A 16,746-nucleotide genomic window follows, 5' to 3' on the forward strand; every position below is an offset into this window, starting at 1 on the left:
CTTCGGGAGAGCCCCCTGACCAAGTACTGGATGTTCGGCTGGACATAAGGAATGGTGGTCCAACAGGCCTTTTGGCCAGGAGGACCAAATGGGAACCTTGTCCCCGTCAGGAGCTTCGTGCCCCGGGGGATCAGGGTAGTGGTCCAACCCCTTCGGGGGTAGGACAAAGCACACCCCTAAGTGCACTTTTTGTGTGGTGTTTTTGCACTTGCACTTTTTTGTGAAACACTTACGGGTTTTTCGTTGTAGTTTGCACGTTTGCGGACTTTAAAAAAAAAACGGTTCCCTGAGGTTCCCATCTTCACCCAGTCTTCCTTCCAGGTTCACGAGCTGTGGCCATCTGATTTGCCAAGCCATGATGTCATCACTTCCAAGCATGCGTGAAGGGAGTTTTGGCTGCGGCATGGTTCGCTGTCCATTAAGAGTGCAGTGCATATGCGCCGGTGATATCACCGCCGCTTCTAGAGTAAATATCTCCCACGTTTAGGAGATATTTACAGTACCTACAGGTAAGCCTTATTAAAGGCTTACCTGTAGGTAAAATATGTAAAAGGGAGTTTACTTCCACTTTAATTGTAACCTTCTTTCAATATGTGAATGATTAGTGGTTGAAAAACTATAATGACTTTTACCTTTTCAGAGCCAACAAATTGATTGAGATGTTAGAAAAATGTTTATTGCATGAACGAAATTTGAAAGGTTAGTGTGTTTGTCGCATGGTAAAAATCATTCGAGAGAAGGAGAAGCGCCTCTAAGTGCAGCAGACCACTTTAATATAGTAAAAAAGTAGGAACACTCACATGTAGGTAGATTAATACAGGCATGTTAAATGTAAGGTGTTGAGAAACCAAGTAGAACAGCTGTCACTGGTGTCCACGTCTCGCTGGAGCAGCATAGTGGCAGGAGGGATGCAGATGTGGAGCCAGCCGGCATGCACGTACTCCTATATGGCAGCTGGAACGCACGCTGGAGCACAACGTCGGCGTGAACGTGATGACGTCAGTGACCAGGATGCAATGCGACGTGTTTCGGAGCATGCGCTGGCCTCTAGTGGCGGAAGCGCGCTCCTTTGTCAAGCAGCTGCCACCACGCTGCTCCAGTGAGACGCAGACAGACACAGTGGGCAGCAGTGACAGCCGTTCTACTTGGTGTCTCAACACGTTACATTTAACATGCCTGTATTAATCTACCTACATTTGAATGTTCCTATTTTTGCTATATTAAAGTGGTTTGCTGCACTTAGAGGCGCTTCTCCTTCTCTCCTTACTACACAGAGTCTGCTACAGTACTACATGGAGCTTGCCCTTAGTGCCATACGGACCCCCCAATCCAAGTCACCCTAACCATCTTGACCTACTATTAAACTGTTCCGGACTTGGTTCCCAGTATTTGCACTGATTATCATTTCTCTTTTTTACAAGAAAACTGTAACCTGGAAGTAAAATACTTTGATAGAACGAACGTACAATCCAGAATCAATGATCTTTCGTCTAGCCATTGTCTGGTCCATAACCTTCTAGTTTTGGTTCTGTTCTCCTGTTCATGTTCTATTTCTATAAAGTTAAGCATTGTTTGATCAACGGTCTTCTCATCCACATAATCCATAATGGATGGAAAAATATGAGGATGCTAACGAAGAGGCAAAGAAAGATCTTTCCGTAACAAACGCTGGATCATCCACACAAATAAATGTGGAATATAGAGGAAGGAGAGTCCAAGTAGAAAATATATTTCGCTGCTTCCTTTTTATGTGAACAAACCGAACAATAATCTAATTCATTCATGTCTATTGAACAATTTATTATTATTATTTTTATTATTATACAGTATTTATATAGCACCAACAGTTCGGTCAGCGCTGTACATTACATTGGGAGACAATACATGAGACAGTACAATAACAATACAATGCGATACACGAGGGGTTCGAGGGCCCTGCTCCTTGGAGCTTACAATCTAGGAATTTATCATTTGAAATTTAGTCATTACATGATAGCAGTATTGTGAGCTCTGCCGAACGATTTTTGCTTTCTGAAAGTGCTTTCGAACACTTTTTTTGAGTAGTGTATGGCCTGCATTTGCCTCTGATCTGTAACTACCATGGTGCTGTACATGCAATCAGTTATGACACCAGCCATTAGATCAGTGGTTCTCAACCTGTGGGTCGCGACCCCTTTGGGGGTCGAACGACCCTTTCACAGGGGTCCCCTAAGACCATCAGAAAACACATATTTCCAATGTGTAAAGAGCAGCTACTGTGTAGAAAGCAGCTGCTGTGTTGAAAGCAGCTACTCTGTTAAAACCAGCTACTGTGTTGAAAGCAGCAGTATTGGAGGTAAAACGACACTCATGAATTATAATTACTGGGTAAATAATTTTATGGTTGGGGGTCACCACAACATGAGGAACTGTATTAAAGGGTCACAGCGTTAGGAAGGTTGAGAAACACTGCATTAGATGGTTTGACAGCTTGGTTGAGAACACAAGCAAATGTGACAGTTAGCATTCCCGGCATTCTGGCAATGGAACTTTTTTTTTAAACCGTTAAATCGTTAAGTTCAGTTACACTTTAAAGGGAATGTATCAAAACTGAGCAGCTGTGCATGACAACCAATCAGCTTCTATCCTTCATTCTCAAAGTGTAAAGTGGAACTAAACTCATCAATTCAGCAGTTTCCCAAAATGATTAGTTTCAAGGAATGCTGTAAATGATAACTGTCACAGCTGTTTGTGCTCTCAAACGAACTGTCATATCTGATACTGGCTACTGCAGATCAAACAGAGGCTAAGATGGCAGCTTCCTTGGCTAAAAAGGATAGGAAGGTTGAGTTCAGATTGGTTAACACCAGAATATGGTGCAGGAAAAGAACGTTCTGTGCTCGTTTCCCACTGTCTGTGCAGTATGTTGTTGTTTTTGCCTGTACAATATCGCATGGTACCGCAGCACCATGTTATTTGGTGTGGTGCGTTGTTGAAAAGTAGTGCATGTACTACGTCTTGTAGTCAACCCATTCAAATGAATGGCTTTCCGGTGGTTCTTGGGCTTACCTAGCTCATCAAGATGCTCAGTAACCAATCTGGTGGTTGCGATGGCTGGCCATACAGGAAAATGGCCTCTGCTCATTTCTACGACCTAGGAGGCTGGGAACGACGTCATGATGTCACTTCTGGTTCACGGCTGATGTAAACGAGACCATTTTGTTTTTTTGGAAAATTTTTGATCAATGCTTTTTTTATCTGATGCATTCCATTGTACAGGAGATATATCAGGTCTTATAGACCACAGATCTCTCCATAAGGAGTATCTGTAATGCTTTATTGTTACCACAAGGAATGTTTACAAGTCTTGTGACAACAATAAAAGTGATAGAAAAAATTAAATGGACAGTGTACAAAATAAAATAAATAATCAAAAAATGTGTTTAACCACCTCCCGCCTGTCCTATAAGATAATGACAGGTGGGCAGCGGTTCTCTCGTTCTGGGAGGATGTCATATGATGTCCTCCCACTCTTACTGCGCATGTGCCCTCGGGGGTTCACGGCGCAGTGATTGGTTGTGTGCTTTGTCCCTGGGACACAGCGGATCACCAATCAATGTAAAGAGCCGATGACATCGGCTGTCATGTGATCAGCTGTGTCCAATCACAGATGATCATATGTAATTAGGAAATACCAGTTATCGTCAGTCCTCTCCTCCTGCTGACAGTTCGTGAGGAGAGCAGAGCCGGTAATCGGCATTCCTCAGAGGGGACATCTACACTGATCATCAGGGCACTGATGAGCAGTGCCCTGATGATCAGTGTAGCCCCATCAGTGCCACCTATCAATGCCACCTTTAAGTGTCCATCAATGCCACTTACCAGTACACATCAATGCCACATATCAGTGCCTACCAGTGCACATCAATGCCACATAGTGCCCATCAGAGCTGCCTTTCAGTGCCAGTCAGTGCCACCTACCAGTGCCAGTCAGTGTCGCCTGTCAGTGCCGTCTATCAGTGCCCATCATTGCCGCCTAAAAGTTCCAATCAGTGCCACCTAACAGTTCCAATCAGTGCCGCCTATCAGTGCCCATCAGTGCCATATATGAGTGCTGCCTTTCCCTGCCCATCAGTGATGCCTCTCAAAGCCCATCAGTGCCTCCTCATCAGTGCCGCCTATCAGTGCCCATCACTGCAGCCTCATTAGTGCACATCAGTGCAGGAGACAAATTACTTATTTACAAAATTTTATAATAGAAACTAAGAGAAAAATTTTTTTAAAAAAAAATTTCATTCTTTTTTAGTTTGTTTAGCAAAAAATAAAAACCCCAGTGGTGATTAAATACCACCAAAAGAAAGCACTGTATCAAAAAAATTATAACAATTTTGTTTGGGTACAGTGTTGCATGACCTCACAATTGTCATTCAAATTGGGACAGCGCTGAAAGCTGAAAATTGGCCTGGGCAGGAAGGGGGTAAAAGTGCCCAGTAGGCAAGTGGTTAATTCACCCCCATCCCCCTGTGCTCGCAGTGGTGAATGCATACATAGTTACATATTTCGTCTGGCAACAAAAAAGACAAAAGTCCATCCAGTTCAACCATACAAAAAAAAAAGCTATAATCCTATACCCACAGTTGCTACAGAGGAAGGCAAAAAATCCAGCAAAGCATGATCCAATTTGCTCCTGCATTGGAAAAAATTCCTTCCTGATCCCCCGAAAGGCAATCAGATATTCCCTGGATCGACTTTACCTATAAATGCTAGTATTCAGTTATATTCTGCGTATCCAAGAAAGAATCCAGGCCTTTTTTAAAAAAATCCACTGAGCTGGCCAGATCCAACTCTTGAGGGAGTCTATTCCATATTTTCACAGCTCTCACTGTGAAGAAACCTTTCCATATTTGAAGATTACATTTCTTTTCCTCCAGACTTAAAGAGTGCCCCCTTGTCATCTGTGATGACCTCAGGGTGAATAGCTCTACACCGAGTTCACTATATGAACCACTGATGTATTTATACATGTTGATCATATCCCCCTTAATTTCCTCTTCTCAAGACAGAATAAATTCAGTTCCTCTAATCTTTCCTCATAGCTGAGCTCCTCCATGCCTCTTATCAGTTTAGTTGCCCTTCTCTGTACTTTCTCCAGTTCCCCAATGTTCTTTTTGTGAACTGGTGCCCAAAATTGAACTGCATATTCCAGATTCCATACGTAGGTTGTGTAAATGGTTATCGCTGTGAACGTTATAGCAATTTCTTTTTTTTTGGGTGGGTGGGGTTCTAAGTAATTTTCTAGCAAAAAATGCTGATTTTTAATTGTAAAAAAAGTGTCAGAACAGGCTTGCTCCTTAAACCGGAGTTCCAGCTGTTTTTATGTTTAATAAAGCAGAGCTCCACCCAAAAGGGGAAGTTCCACTTTTAAGCCTTTGTCTCCCGCCGCGTTTTGGGAACCGATTTCAGGGTGTTGTTAACTTAACTTACACACCCACAGCGGTTCACATGAGGGGGGTGCGATTATAATGTGGTGCGGAAATCACACAGAAACAGCTGCAAATTCCGCACTGTATCAGTGTGAACCCAGGCTAAGTGGAACTCTGCTTTAAGTGGATAGGCAAGTCTTTTACTGATCATTGTGCACAGAATAGAAGAAAACGTGTAATAACATCAGTGACATAGTTTTACGGCCAGGTGAATGGAGCCTAAGGCCAGGTGTCATGATGTCAGGCCAGGTGTCAGACACATGGGTGTCATGATTTAGGGTTCTTTCACAAGGTCGTTCCGTTTTTTTTCTTCAGTTCAGTCACATTTTTTCAAGGAAAAAACAGATGAGTTTACATCCGTTTTTTCATCCGTTTACATTAAGTTACATCCATTTATTTCACTTTTGCATCCGTTTACATTGATTTACATCCATTTATATCACTTTTTCATCCATTTACATTGATTTACATCCATTTATATCACTTTTTCATCCATTTTTCATCCTTTCATATCTGTTTAGATCCGTTTTTCATCTGTTTACATCCGTTTTTCGTCAGTTCCGGGTTCTTTTGTGGAAGAAAAATAGGGTGTTAACGAAAAACGGATAATGAATGTGGACATTAACAGATGTAAAAAGATGTTCATCCGTTTACATCAGCAAGTCCATAGAAATACATTGGGGTCTGTTTTTCATCCATAAACGGACAGATGAAAAATGGACATACAGAACGCCCGTGTGAAAGGGAATAATACCGATATTTATATTCAGGATTTTGTTGACAGAAAGATCTAGAGTAAAATGTTCTGTAAAGACCGTGTGTTATCACACATGAAGATGCGTCTGCACGTGGAAGGTGTTTCTTCAATGACAGTGTTCCTAACCCCAGAAACCACTAAACAGCTCACCCACTCCCTCATCATATCACGACTCGACTACTGCAACTCCCTCCTCACTGGCCTGCCTCGCCGCTGGCTATCCCCGCTTCAGTCGATCCTGAATACGGCTACCAGACTCATTCACCTTTCCAACCGCTCCGTCTCCGCCACCCCCCTCTGCCAATCCCTCCACTGGCTTCCGATTGCGCAACGGATCAAATTCAAAATCCTAACACTGACGTACAAAGCTGTTCACCATACTGCCCCGTACTACATCACTGACCTAATATCCAAGTACCACCCAACACGCACACTCCGCTCCTCACAAGACCTCCTTCTCTCTAGTTCCCTGGTCTCCTCCTCCCAATCCTGCCTCCAGGACTTCTCCAGGGTGTCACCCATCCTCTGGAACTCCCTGCCCCAACCCATCATATTATCACCTACTCTCCTCTCCTTTAGGCGCACCCTGAAAACCCACCTCTTCAGGGAAGCCTACCCCACCCCCTGCTAACCTGCCGACCTCCTCCACTCTTCCTACCACTCCATCCCCCACAGCTATCTCCTCCTGTTCCACCATCCCCTCCCTCCTAGATTGTAAGCTCGAAAGAGCAGGGCCCTCGATCCCCTCATGTTTTGCATTGTATTGGTATTGTTCTGTCACATGTTCTGTCCCCCTTTGTAATGTACAGCGCTGAGCGAACTATTGGCGCTTTATAAATACTGTATAATAATATACATGAACACATAAACATGGGTATAATGCCTACATATGTGAACGCCCACACATTTCTGCAATGTAAAATGTTTCTGATTTCTGGCTCTGCTGTGTTTCTGGTCTTTACCTAGCTGTGTAATGTTCCATAGACAACAATGCATCTATATCCAGGTCAGTACAACACGTGGCCCTTTTTTACTCCCCTGTACAAGAGGCCCTCCTTGTGATTTGTATGGAGCTCAGTATTGCATTGTCCCCGGATGTCATAGAGAGCACCCAGCCTACACACACCTCCCATAGAAGAAAGGACCAGCACAGCAGACAATAGAATGAAATCTCCCACAATCCCTCGCTCATTCCCCCACCCCCAGCCAGGATTAGTCTCACGTACACGGGGAAGGGCGTATCCGTATTCACAAAACCCACATGGAGCTACGCAGCCCCCATCCTCCATTCACCACCCGCTTCTTTACGAAGATCGCCCAGACCTCCCCGCCGAGCTCCATTGTCATCCTAAAGAGGCGCCGCCATGACAGCACAGATCGAGTTACGCTAACGGCAGAGTCTAGGGTCCCGCCCTCCGCCCGCCATTGGCTAAGCCCACGCGTTCTACTGACGTAAAGGGGCGTAGCCAGCAGCTGGTAAGCGAATCTTCTAGAAGAAACGCCGTTGCTTTTTCGCCATTACCATCGAGCCGTCGTCCGGTGTGCACTCGAGAGTGTCCTTCCGTTCATTCCATTCTTTTATCTCGGGGTCTGTGTGTCCGGACAACATGGAGGTGAGTGAGGCGGGGAGCAGTGTGGTCGGGCGCGAAGCCGGTTGGTGCTTTGTGCCGGGTGAGTGGTGTGGAAGGAGAGCGGCTGAGTGAATGGCGGGCGGGGCGGAGAGATAGGTGAACACGTGCGCCCCCGGGGCCCGGTATGTGTCTGCGGGAGATGGTATTTGTGCTGTTAGAGGAGGGAGCTGGCCTTATGCTGCTCCTGTAATGGCGGCTCTTTGCTCTTCTTGGCCGCCATCTTGTCTCTTGCGCTCTGCAGTGTGAGGGCTGAGATGGCCGCGAGCACCCCCCCCCCTCTCCTACTTGGTATACCCCCCCCCCCATTCTCCCTGGTATGGTCTCCTCCCCCTGGGATATCCCACTCCCAGTCAGGGGGGAGCACAGCAGGGACACGAGTGCACGTTTTATCAGCAATTGTCAGTAGATCTGTGTGACCATGGTGAGGATGATTGGAGGGATCTGGGTTCCTTTATCTGATCATCACATCCAAAGGATAAATCATACATAATCATTGTGTTGGAATCTGCAGCCGCTCTGCATGGCAACCAGTCAGCTTTGAACTTTATTTTCAAATTTTAAGTCTACAAGCTGACCGTAGAAGCTGATTGGTTAACAGCTCAGCTGCTCCATTGATCTAGAAATGACTGCAGGAACCTTTCATGAGGATTGCATGTCCAGAGAGCCGGCTCATGATAGACACTGCTCATTGGCTGTACTGAGGAGCCTATGACTCCTATAAGGCATTAACCGGCTCTTCTAATAGGAGTACTGATCATGCCGAGGTGACTTCATTCTAATATCCTGATCTTGTGTGTGGGGAGTGTACCTCCTGAGTGGCGGTGGGGCTAATGTGTGGCTGATGGCTTACATTTCCTCTTCTTTGTGTTTTGCAGAGGGAGAAGGAGCAGTTCAGGAAGCTGTTCATTGGAGGACTCAGCTTTGAAACCACAGAAGAGAGTCTGAGGAAATATTACGAACAATGGGGGAAGCTGACAGACTGCGTGGTGAGTAGATGTGATCGGGGGTGGCAGGGACATTGTCAGCACTTTGGATTTTCTTTTGTGTTTTGGACTTCTCCTAACACAAATGGGGTTTTTCACTTTTTTTTTTATTTGATAAACTTGACTATTTTTGGCAGATTTGACAAGAAGCTTGTGTATAACACTGGGGTTTTTTTTCTTTCTTGTTAAATGTGTTCTCATTCACACAGCTTACCTAAAATTAACCCTACTGTTAACCCAGTTTGGCTGTAAAAGTGGAAATATACCGTACAAATCTGCTTTTGTACACCCATCACATTCAAGCTGCTACTGTAAAACCCACTATATCATTCTTTGCCTCTTGACCCCAACATCTGTTCACCTACAGTGAAGGTGATGTCACACAGGGTTCCTGGGGAAAGCTGAGGTTCCCTAATCTTGTTCAAGGTCTGGGATCCTGTACTTAATCGGAGACTCGGTGAAGTTAAATGACAGCACAAGATTACCTTTGGAGAATCTATCATGTCTAGTTTTATAGTTGAATGTACCCTTTTTACAAAGTGGTACTGACTTTTCTTTTCTTCTCCTAGGTTATGAGGGACCCTCAAAGCAAAAGATCCAGGGGCTTTGGATTTGTAACCTTTTCTTGCATGAGTGAAGTCGATGCAGCAATGTCAGCTCGTCCACATTCTATTGATGGCAGAGTTGTGGAGCCGAAGCGTGCTGTAGCCAGAGAGGTAATGCTTGTTTGTGTGCCAATCCTGTTAATTTTTCCTGTCACTTGACAACTGCATTGTTGTAATTTGTGGATTTGTTTTCCACACTTATTTTATATTCCCTTTCCCTTTCAGGAATCTGCTAAGCCTGGTGCCCATGTTACAGTTAAGAAACTCTTTGTTGGTGGTATCAAGGAAGATACGGAAGAGCATCACCTTAGGGAATACTTCCAGGAATATGGAAAAATTGAAAGCATAGAAATTATCACAGACAAACAATCTGGCAAAAAGAGGGGCTTTGGTTTCGTAACATTTGATGACCATGATCCAGTTGACAAAATTGTTTGTAAGACCCTTTTTTTCCTGTGGCTTAATGTGCTGTTCTATATAATCTGTTTATGAAAAGCGGGCATTTTGGATGTTTGACGCCGTTTTTCCTTCCCTAGTGCAAAAATATCACACTATAAATGGACACAATGCTGAAGTCAGAAAAGCTTTATCAAGGCAAGAAATGCATGAAGTACAGAGCACCAGGAGTAGCAGAGGAGGTGAGTTTTGGATTCCCAGTTGCTCTTATAGCTGCCTTATTTTGGCAATGTCACTAAATATGCTTTGTTTTTAGGCAATTTTGGCTTTGGTGATTCACGTGGTGGTGGAAACTTTGGACCAGGACCTGGAAGCAACTTCAGAGGAGGCTCAGGTAAATGGAATGCCTATACTGGTTTGTCTATGGAGTGGTTGTATGGGTGTTTTTTCTCTCAATTGAAGATATTGATGTGATTTGTATGTCCTTTATAACAGATGGCTATGGTGGAGGACGAGGTTATGGGGATGGATACAATGGCTATGGTGGAGGCCAAGGAGGCAAGTGTGGTTTTTTTTTTTTTTTTTTTTTTTTTTTTTTTTTTTGTTTTAAAGGTGCTTCAGATACCCCTGGCTCTGGGGCTCCCATAGAATAGAAGGTAGATCTACTTACTAGCAGCTGCCCCTCAAGGGTGCTTAGTTTCCCTCCCAAACACACGTACACAAAACAGGGCCAGTTAATTGACTTAGTGTGGTATTTGGCACAGATCCCAATATTTTTAGTGTAGATATACTGACTTGCTTTTATTTGGGAGGGTGGGGGTGATGTGATACTTCTGCTATACTGGGACTTGTATCGCACAAATTTGTTGCCTACAGAATTATGGCTTCTAATTTGTTACATTCGTTTAGGGTACTTTGAAATGTAAATTGTGGCTAATATGTACTGCAGTAAATACCCCAATTCTGCGGTTGCTGTCCTTGGTCTGCTTATGCTGCTTGTTTTTACCCGTTCTCTAGGCCAGTGACTATCTGCCTAAATGTGGACTTCCTCATATATTTTTTTCTGCAGGTGGAAACTTTGGTGGTGGACCTGGTGGCTATGGCGGTGGACGCGGTGGTTATGGTGGTGGTCCTGGTTATGGCAATCAAGGTGGAGGCTATGGTGGTGGATATGATAACTATGGAGGAGGTAAACTTATAATCTTTCTCCTTACAAGTATCTTTCAGGAATGTGGCTGCAATTTTATTTTAACTCTTAAGACAAACACTTTGTGGTGAACCCTTTCAAATCAATGTGTTGCCACAGGTAACTATGGAGGTGGAGGAGGCGGTGGAAACTACAATGAATTTGGAAACTACAATCAGCAGTCTTCTAATTATGGCCCAATGAAGAGTGGTGGGAACTTTGGAGGTGGCGGCGGCGGTGGAGGCAGCAGAAGTATGGGAGGACCATATGGTGGAGGTAGAATTGGTAGTCTTAGGCCTTTGGGTGTTGCATAAACTTCAGAACACCCCTTTGTCCTGGTGACCACAGGTAGTGGTGATATGGACAGATCACCCAGCAGAGGCTTTTTTTTTTTTTTTTTTTCGGTTTAAAACTAGCTTGTGCATACTTGGGAGCCATAAGGCTTGCAGAATCTGGTTTCAGAACTTTAGACTTTTGCTGACTAAACAGCAGAGGTCCTAGGCTTTCCACACCCTTGGTATACAATTTCATGTTTTCGCTTTTGAATAAGGGAAATCGCTGCCTTAAGTGTTACTAAACCCACAACAGTAAAATCAGTCTGTATATTCAGTTAAGTATGCTTGATATACTCACTGTGGAACCTAAGGGTTAATCCTTTGTCTTTTGTGTACAAAAGTGGTTTTCATCCTGACTTCTCTGATCTTCCCCTTCCAATGCCCCCTCTTATCTCCTGATAAGACATCATGGTGTCACTCTGCTCAGTTTGGTGTGCATTGCTAGAGATCAGCACTGTCCAGAGGTCAGGGGTTCTGCTTTCTCCTAGAGCAAAATCAAACTCCTACAGGCTTTAATCAGTGCTCAGCTGGACACTGATAGAAGTCACAAGACTGCTATATAGTGCTGATGAGAAGTTATTTAGCAGTTTTATATTAAAATTCCACATGTTCTGTGTACTGATGGAGACCAGATATAGTGAATGCAGGGTCCTGGGTTTAGTAACATTTTAAAGTGAGGCTACTGCCAACTGCATGTTGTATTTTGCAAAACCGTGACAAATGGCTTGAAAGGGTAGGAAAGAAGATTGGGTAGGGATGAAATTGCACAACTTTTAGGGGAGAATAAAAATAACCTTAACTTCCTGAGAGGAAATGGTTTGTGTTTTTTTTTTTTTTTTTTTTTTTCCTCAGATGGTAACACCCATTACCAGGCACTAATGCTGAATAGGGTAGGAAGCCATGGGTAGTAAAAAGTAAACTAATGCAAGCTCTGAATTCACAAGGGCATCCTTGCACAAAGTACTCTGAATTTGCTGAAGATGTGGCTGCAAGTTTGTCCTAAATTAGTATTTTCTTCAGGCACCTATTGTTTCTAGATGTATTTGCACATTAACCATCCATGTGCAGTGGAATTTGAAAATGGTAAAGTGACTTGGCTGTTTTTGAATGCAACACAGGTGTACTTGACATTTTAACTCTGGCCTTTGTGGATTTTTTTTTTATTTTTGTGGGGTGTTTTTGTTTAAAAACTGTTTTTTCCAGGTAATTATGGCCCTGGCAGTGGAGGCAGCGGAGGCAGTGGTGGTGGTGGTGGAGGATATGGAGGAAGAAATCGTTATTAATTCCACTTTGTTTCCTCTGGGTAAGTCAACAAAGCATTTTATGCATTCATTTTTTTTTTTTTTCTTTTTGTATTAAAGATATGCTGAGCTCTTTAGCTACAGGTTAAGCTTATCAGGATAGTATTGTCTTTAAACTGGCTAGCTGGATATCATCATAACCTATTTTTACTCTTTACTTCTGTTGAAACAGGCTTCACTGTATAAATAGGAGAGGATGAGAGCCCAGAGGTAACACAGCTGCAGGTTATCGAGATTACAAAGTTAAGGAGTCATTATCTCAGTCATGCGTAGAACATGCAGTGATATGACAGAAGACACCAGAGCAGATACAGAGAGCCATTTTGTGAATGGAATGGATATATTTAAGTACATTACCTTTACAATGGAGGAAGGACTGTAAAATATGCCTTTTGAGACAGGTTTTTAGGTTTTTAAATGTTTATTTGTAGTGGTCTTTGTAAAGAGTGCAACAGCATTCCTTTTTGATAATGTTCAATTTCAGTTGCAGCTAACGTGACACTTTTATAAGATTTATGAACAGTTAAACTAGCCAGGATCATGGTGTAATATGAGAAGTTTTTTAATTTTATTTTCATTTTAAATTTTCAGTGTGTGTATAGTTAAAGCTGTTGTACACTTTCATTTAATAAAAAAATTCGAAAGGAAATTCTTGTCTCTTTCTAGATGTATGTATTGAATTGTGTCAAGGAAAGGTGTAGTACAAAGTGTTATGTAAAATAAAGTCTTTAAGTGTTAATGTGTGTTTTTGCAAGTTGTAAGGAGAAAAGAACCTAGATAACAAGGGCTATCTCTACAAAGAGAAGCACCTGTTCAGATCTTTTAGATGCAGCTGCTTCATCCATGGCGAGTAAAGGAGCTATCCCCAGCGAGGTACTCTACCCAGGGACACAGGTCTAGTGCAAGAGAAGCAATGGGTGCCGCCTCTAAGCTCAGTCGTTTTATCACTGAGCTAAAGTTCTGGATAAAGGTTTTACTACACTAGATTTAAGGATGACAACGAAAGCTGAGGGGGTAGAGCAAAGTAGTGCTAAGCTTCAGTTAAACTTCTTTAGGTAAGATCTGTTTTCTTTCTATTAACACAGTTTACAGTATAGTTTCTATTTGAGCATAAATGTAAACTTTTTGTTTGGTTTTTTTGTTTTCTTTGCTTTTGTTCGTTTTTTTTTTTTTGTTTGGTTTTTTTTTTCCTTGTGTGTAATACATTTTAACTTTGCAATGCCTTTCGTGAGATTCTAAAGTAAGGTTTTTCTCTTGCTGGAATTTTTCAGCATTTTGTTTGAAAAGTGGACAAAGCAGTCTGACAAAGACTGAACTTCGTTTTGGCAAATGAAACAATGCACACATACTCGAGTGGCCCAAAATTCTGAAATCTTGCAGGATGCTACAGGTAACGAATAATGCAGTGAACAAAAATGGTGTGTGGGTGGTTTTGTTTGGTTTTTGTTGCCCAAAGGGGGAAAACCTGCTGTGGGTTCCACAAGTCTACCCAACACCCACTGGGGCTGAAAATGTGGCGCACAGACCAAAGTTCTAATCGGATGTCATGATGGGCCCCTTTAAAGTATATCCAAGGATTTATACTTAAGATCTGTGGATGATTCCCTTAGTATGCTGCTGATGTTTTACATATCTAGTCCAAGCCTCATTTAGACTTCTTTAACAATGATCAGTTTTTCTTCTGTTACAAAATGTGGAAGTGAATGCGTGGAAAATGCATCCTCTTTAGTCCTATAACTTTTCACACTGGCTTGTATTTTATAAAAATCCTGCTTGCTGCTTTTAGTGCATGTTCAGGTAAAAAAAGCACCTAAATTAAAATGACGAACATGCATCACAAAATGCAAAGCACCTGTGGGAAGTGCTATGTCCAGCCCAGAGGTATGAGAGGAAAATACAATGCGAACATCAAAAATGCATGCTTGTTTTTGATGTAGAGCAGTGTGCAAGTAGGTTAAATCTGCAGAGGGAATCTTTTTTTTTTTTTCCCTCAATAGCTTGTTCACAAGTGGCGATTGTGCTCTGGGACAGGAAAAGTAACACATTCAAATGAATGTGACTGCATGTGGGGAATGAGATGTAACTCATTGTGGTGCCATTAATTTTGAATGACACCCCAATGCAGCACACTAAACTTCTGTTGTGATCCGTGTTTTTAATTAGTGTGTGTCTTGACATCCCAGTTCAATGCACTGCTGTGAATTTGAGTTGGCTCTTGAAGCCCAACTCCACAAACATAAACACACTTGCATTGAGGCACCTCAAGCAATGAGAGTGTTAGTTCCCTTTTTGTCTAGGGAATTTCAGAACAGGCAGTACTGCTTTTGGCAGTCTCCCTGCTATGGCAGCTTTAGCTCTCTATTGCAAGCTCCAACCCCACAGCTTCATGCAGAGACCTTAATCCTGTATTCTAGGTTTTAGAGGCTAGAGTGGTTACAGCTTAGAGGAGCTGTGGGGATCCTGGTGGATCAAGGAAAGCATTTTACTCAATCCTCTGCCCCTAAAAATGGCCAATTGCAGGGGGGGCCCTTGTTAGGATTTGGGCTGCTGCAGCTTGGGATCTGTCAAATATGTTGGTCAATGAGTTGTCTTTAATTGGTACTACTAAAGTTGTTCTAACTTTAGGTAAGGTTCCTAAATATATAGTTTATATTTTTTTAGCTCAGACCAAACTAATAAAAGTAGCACAACAGATGTAGAGTAAAGATGACTGCAGATGCAGACAGGTGCAATCCCTTAAATGTAGGCTTTTGGCTTGGCTCTGTCACAAGAGGTCAGGCCCTTCACTTGCTTTATAAGGGTTTACAACCACATTAACCTTTTTTTGTAATGATGGGCAATACTCTGAACTGTATAAACTTAAGTGTGTGGGGTTTTTTTTTAACCATATTCTTTGTCTAACAGGTAATCTCTGGAGCAGGTAAAAGTGCAAATGGAGACTTGTGCACAGTATTCAAAGTAACTTTATTGGAGATGTTTGGTCCAGACTTCAAGATGCAGATACTTGACATGAACTGCCAGTGTTGGCATTTTAATGAACTTTTAAGCGGAGAGCAGACTGGTTCTGTGGATTTTTAAAATGTAATTTTTTAAATAAATTTTTTTATAAATTGTTTTGCTTTTGTGGGTTTTTTCCAATATAAACTTGTATAAACCACTTTTTTAGACTGCTGAATGCCTGATTAGAAACTGTCCAGACATTAAAATGTTACTAAACTCAGGATCCTGCGTTCATTCTATCTGGTCTCACACTGAGCATGGAAATGCAATTGTTAGTAAATATAAACTGCTACAAAAGTATTTAGCAGTCTTATGACTTCTATCAGTGTCCAGTTGAGCACTGGTTAAAGCATGTAGGAGTTTTCATTCTCCCCTGTCTGGACAGTGCTGATCAGCCCTGTGCTAATCACATGCCTCCAAGGTTCTCCTATCAGAAGATTGTTTCCTCCACAGTGAGTATAGCCACTGTCGGGTGATTGGACACAGTCAAAACAAAAACCTTAGGACACTCCTTCCTGGCTTGGCAAGGCTTCATGCTGGGGATTTTTTTTATTTGCTAGTATCTTGGGCAAGCTATAAATGCTGCATTTTTCTTTCCTGCAGCCATGATTTTCAAGAGAAAATCGCTTGATTTCTCTCTTGGTCACAGTAGGTATTGGGTTCACACTAATTTCCTTGGGATATTGGCAGATTTTCATAAGAAAACTGGGGGGGTAAGCAGTACACTGGTGCTTAACCAATAGCCACCTGGCGGCCAGCAGAATGTAGATTTCCATATGGCGTCCTCCCAGGCATGTGCAGTTTTCACGCAGCAGCATGATATGTCACCGGCCGTGTACCTCGGACACGGCTGACAGATCTGAGTACCGGCCCCTGTTGCTGGTACCATGTGACCAATCACAGCAGGTGACATGACAGTTGTATACAATGGATGGCTTCATTCATGCCATCCATTGCATACTAGTGTCTAGCTGTGAATGGTTACAGCGATCACATGCACATGTCGTGATTAGCTGTGGCCAAATTACAGCTAAGCACAAAAAAAAAAAACCCTGGATGAATTGGTCATTCAGGTAAATGCTTGCTTAGA

At 42.7% G+C, this 16,746-nt stretch overlaps 1 protein-coding gene across 2 annotated transcripts; it reads left to right on the forward strand.

Annotated features, from left to right (window-relative positions):
* Nucleotides 1-7,672: 7,672 nt before the first annotated feature.
* HNRNPA2B1 (heterogeneous nuclear ribonucleoprotein A2/B1) lies at nt 7,673-15,769 on the forward strand. Of its 2 annotated transcripts, XR_016311682.1 has the most exons (12): nt 7,673-7,832; nt 8,726-8,836; nt 9,403-9,549; nt 9,664-9,874; nt 9,975-10,076; nt 10,151-10,228; nt 10,330-10,392; nt 10,904-11,023; nt 11,141-11,296; nt 12,559-12,658; nt 13,928-14,046; nt 15,561-15,769. XR_016311682.1 is itself a non-coding variant. In XM_089669921.1 (11 exons), the coding sequence occupies exons 1-10, from the start codon at nt 7,827-7,829 to the stop codon at nt 12,636-12,638; spliced, it is 1,074 nt and encodes a 357-aa protein (XP_089526047.1). In that variant the 5' UTR covers nt 7,674-7,826; the 3' UTR covers nt 12,639-12,658; nt 12,829-13,305. The 2 variants fall into 2 exon arrangements, 1 of the variants encoding a protein (XP_089526047.1); XM_089669921.1 differs by lacking the exons at nt 13,928-14,046; nt 15,561-15,769 and adding an exon at nt 12,829-13,305 and having other exon boundaries at nt 7,674-7,832.
* The last annotated feature ends 977 nt before the right edge of the window (nt 15,770-16,746 follow it).

Source organism: Staurois parvus, unplaced genomic scaffold (genome assembly GCF_062004578.1).
Source record: "Staurois parvus isolate SC_StPar_1 unplaced genomic scaffold, SC_StPar_1.0 ptg000082l, whole genome shotgun sequence".
Taxonomy (NCBI): domain Eukaryota; kingdom Metazoa; phylum Chordata; class Amphibia; order Anura; family Ranidae; genus Staurois; species Staurois parvus.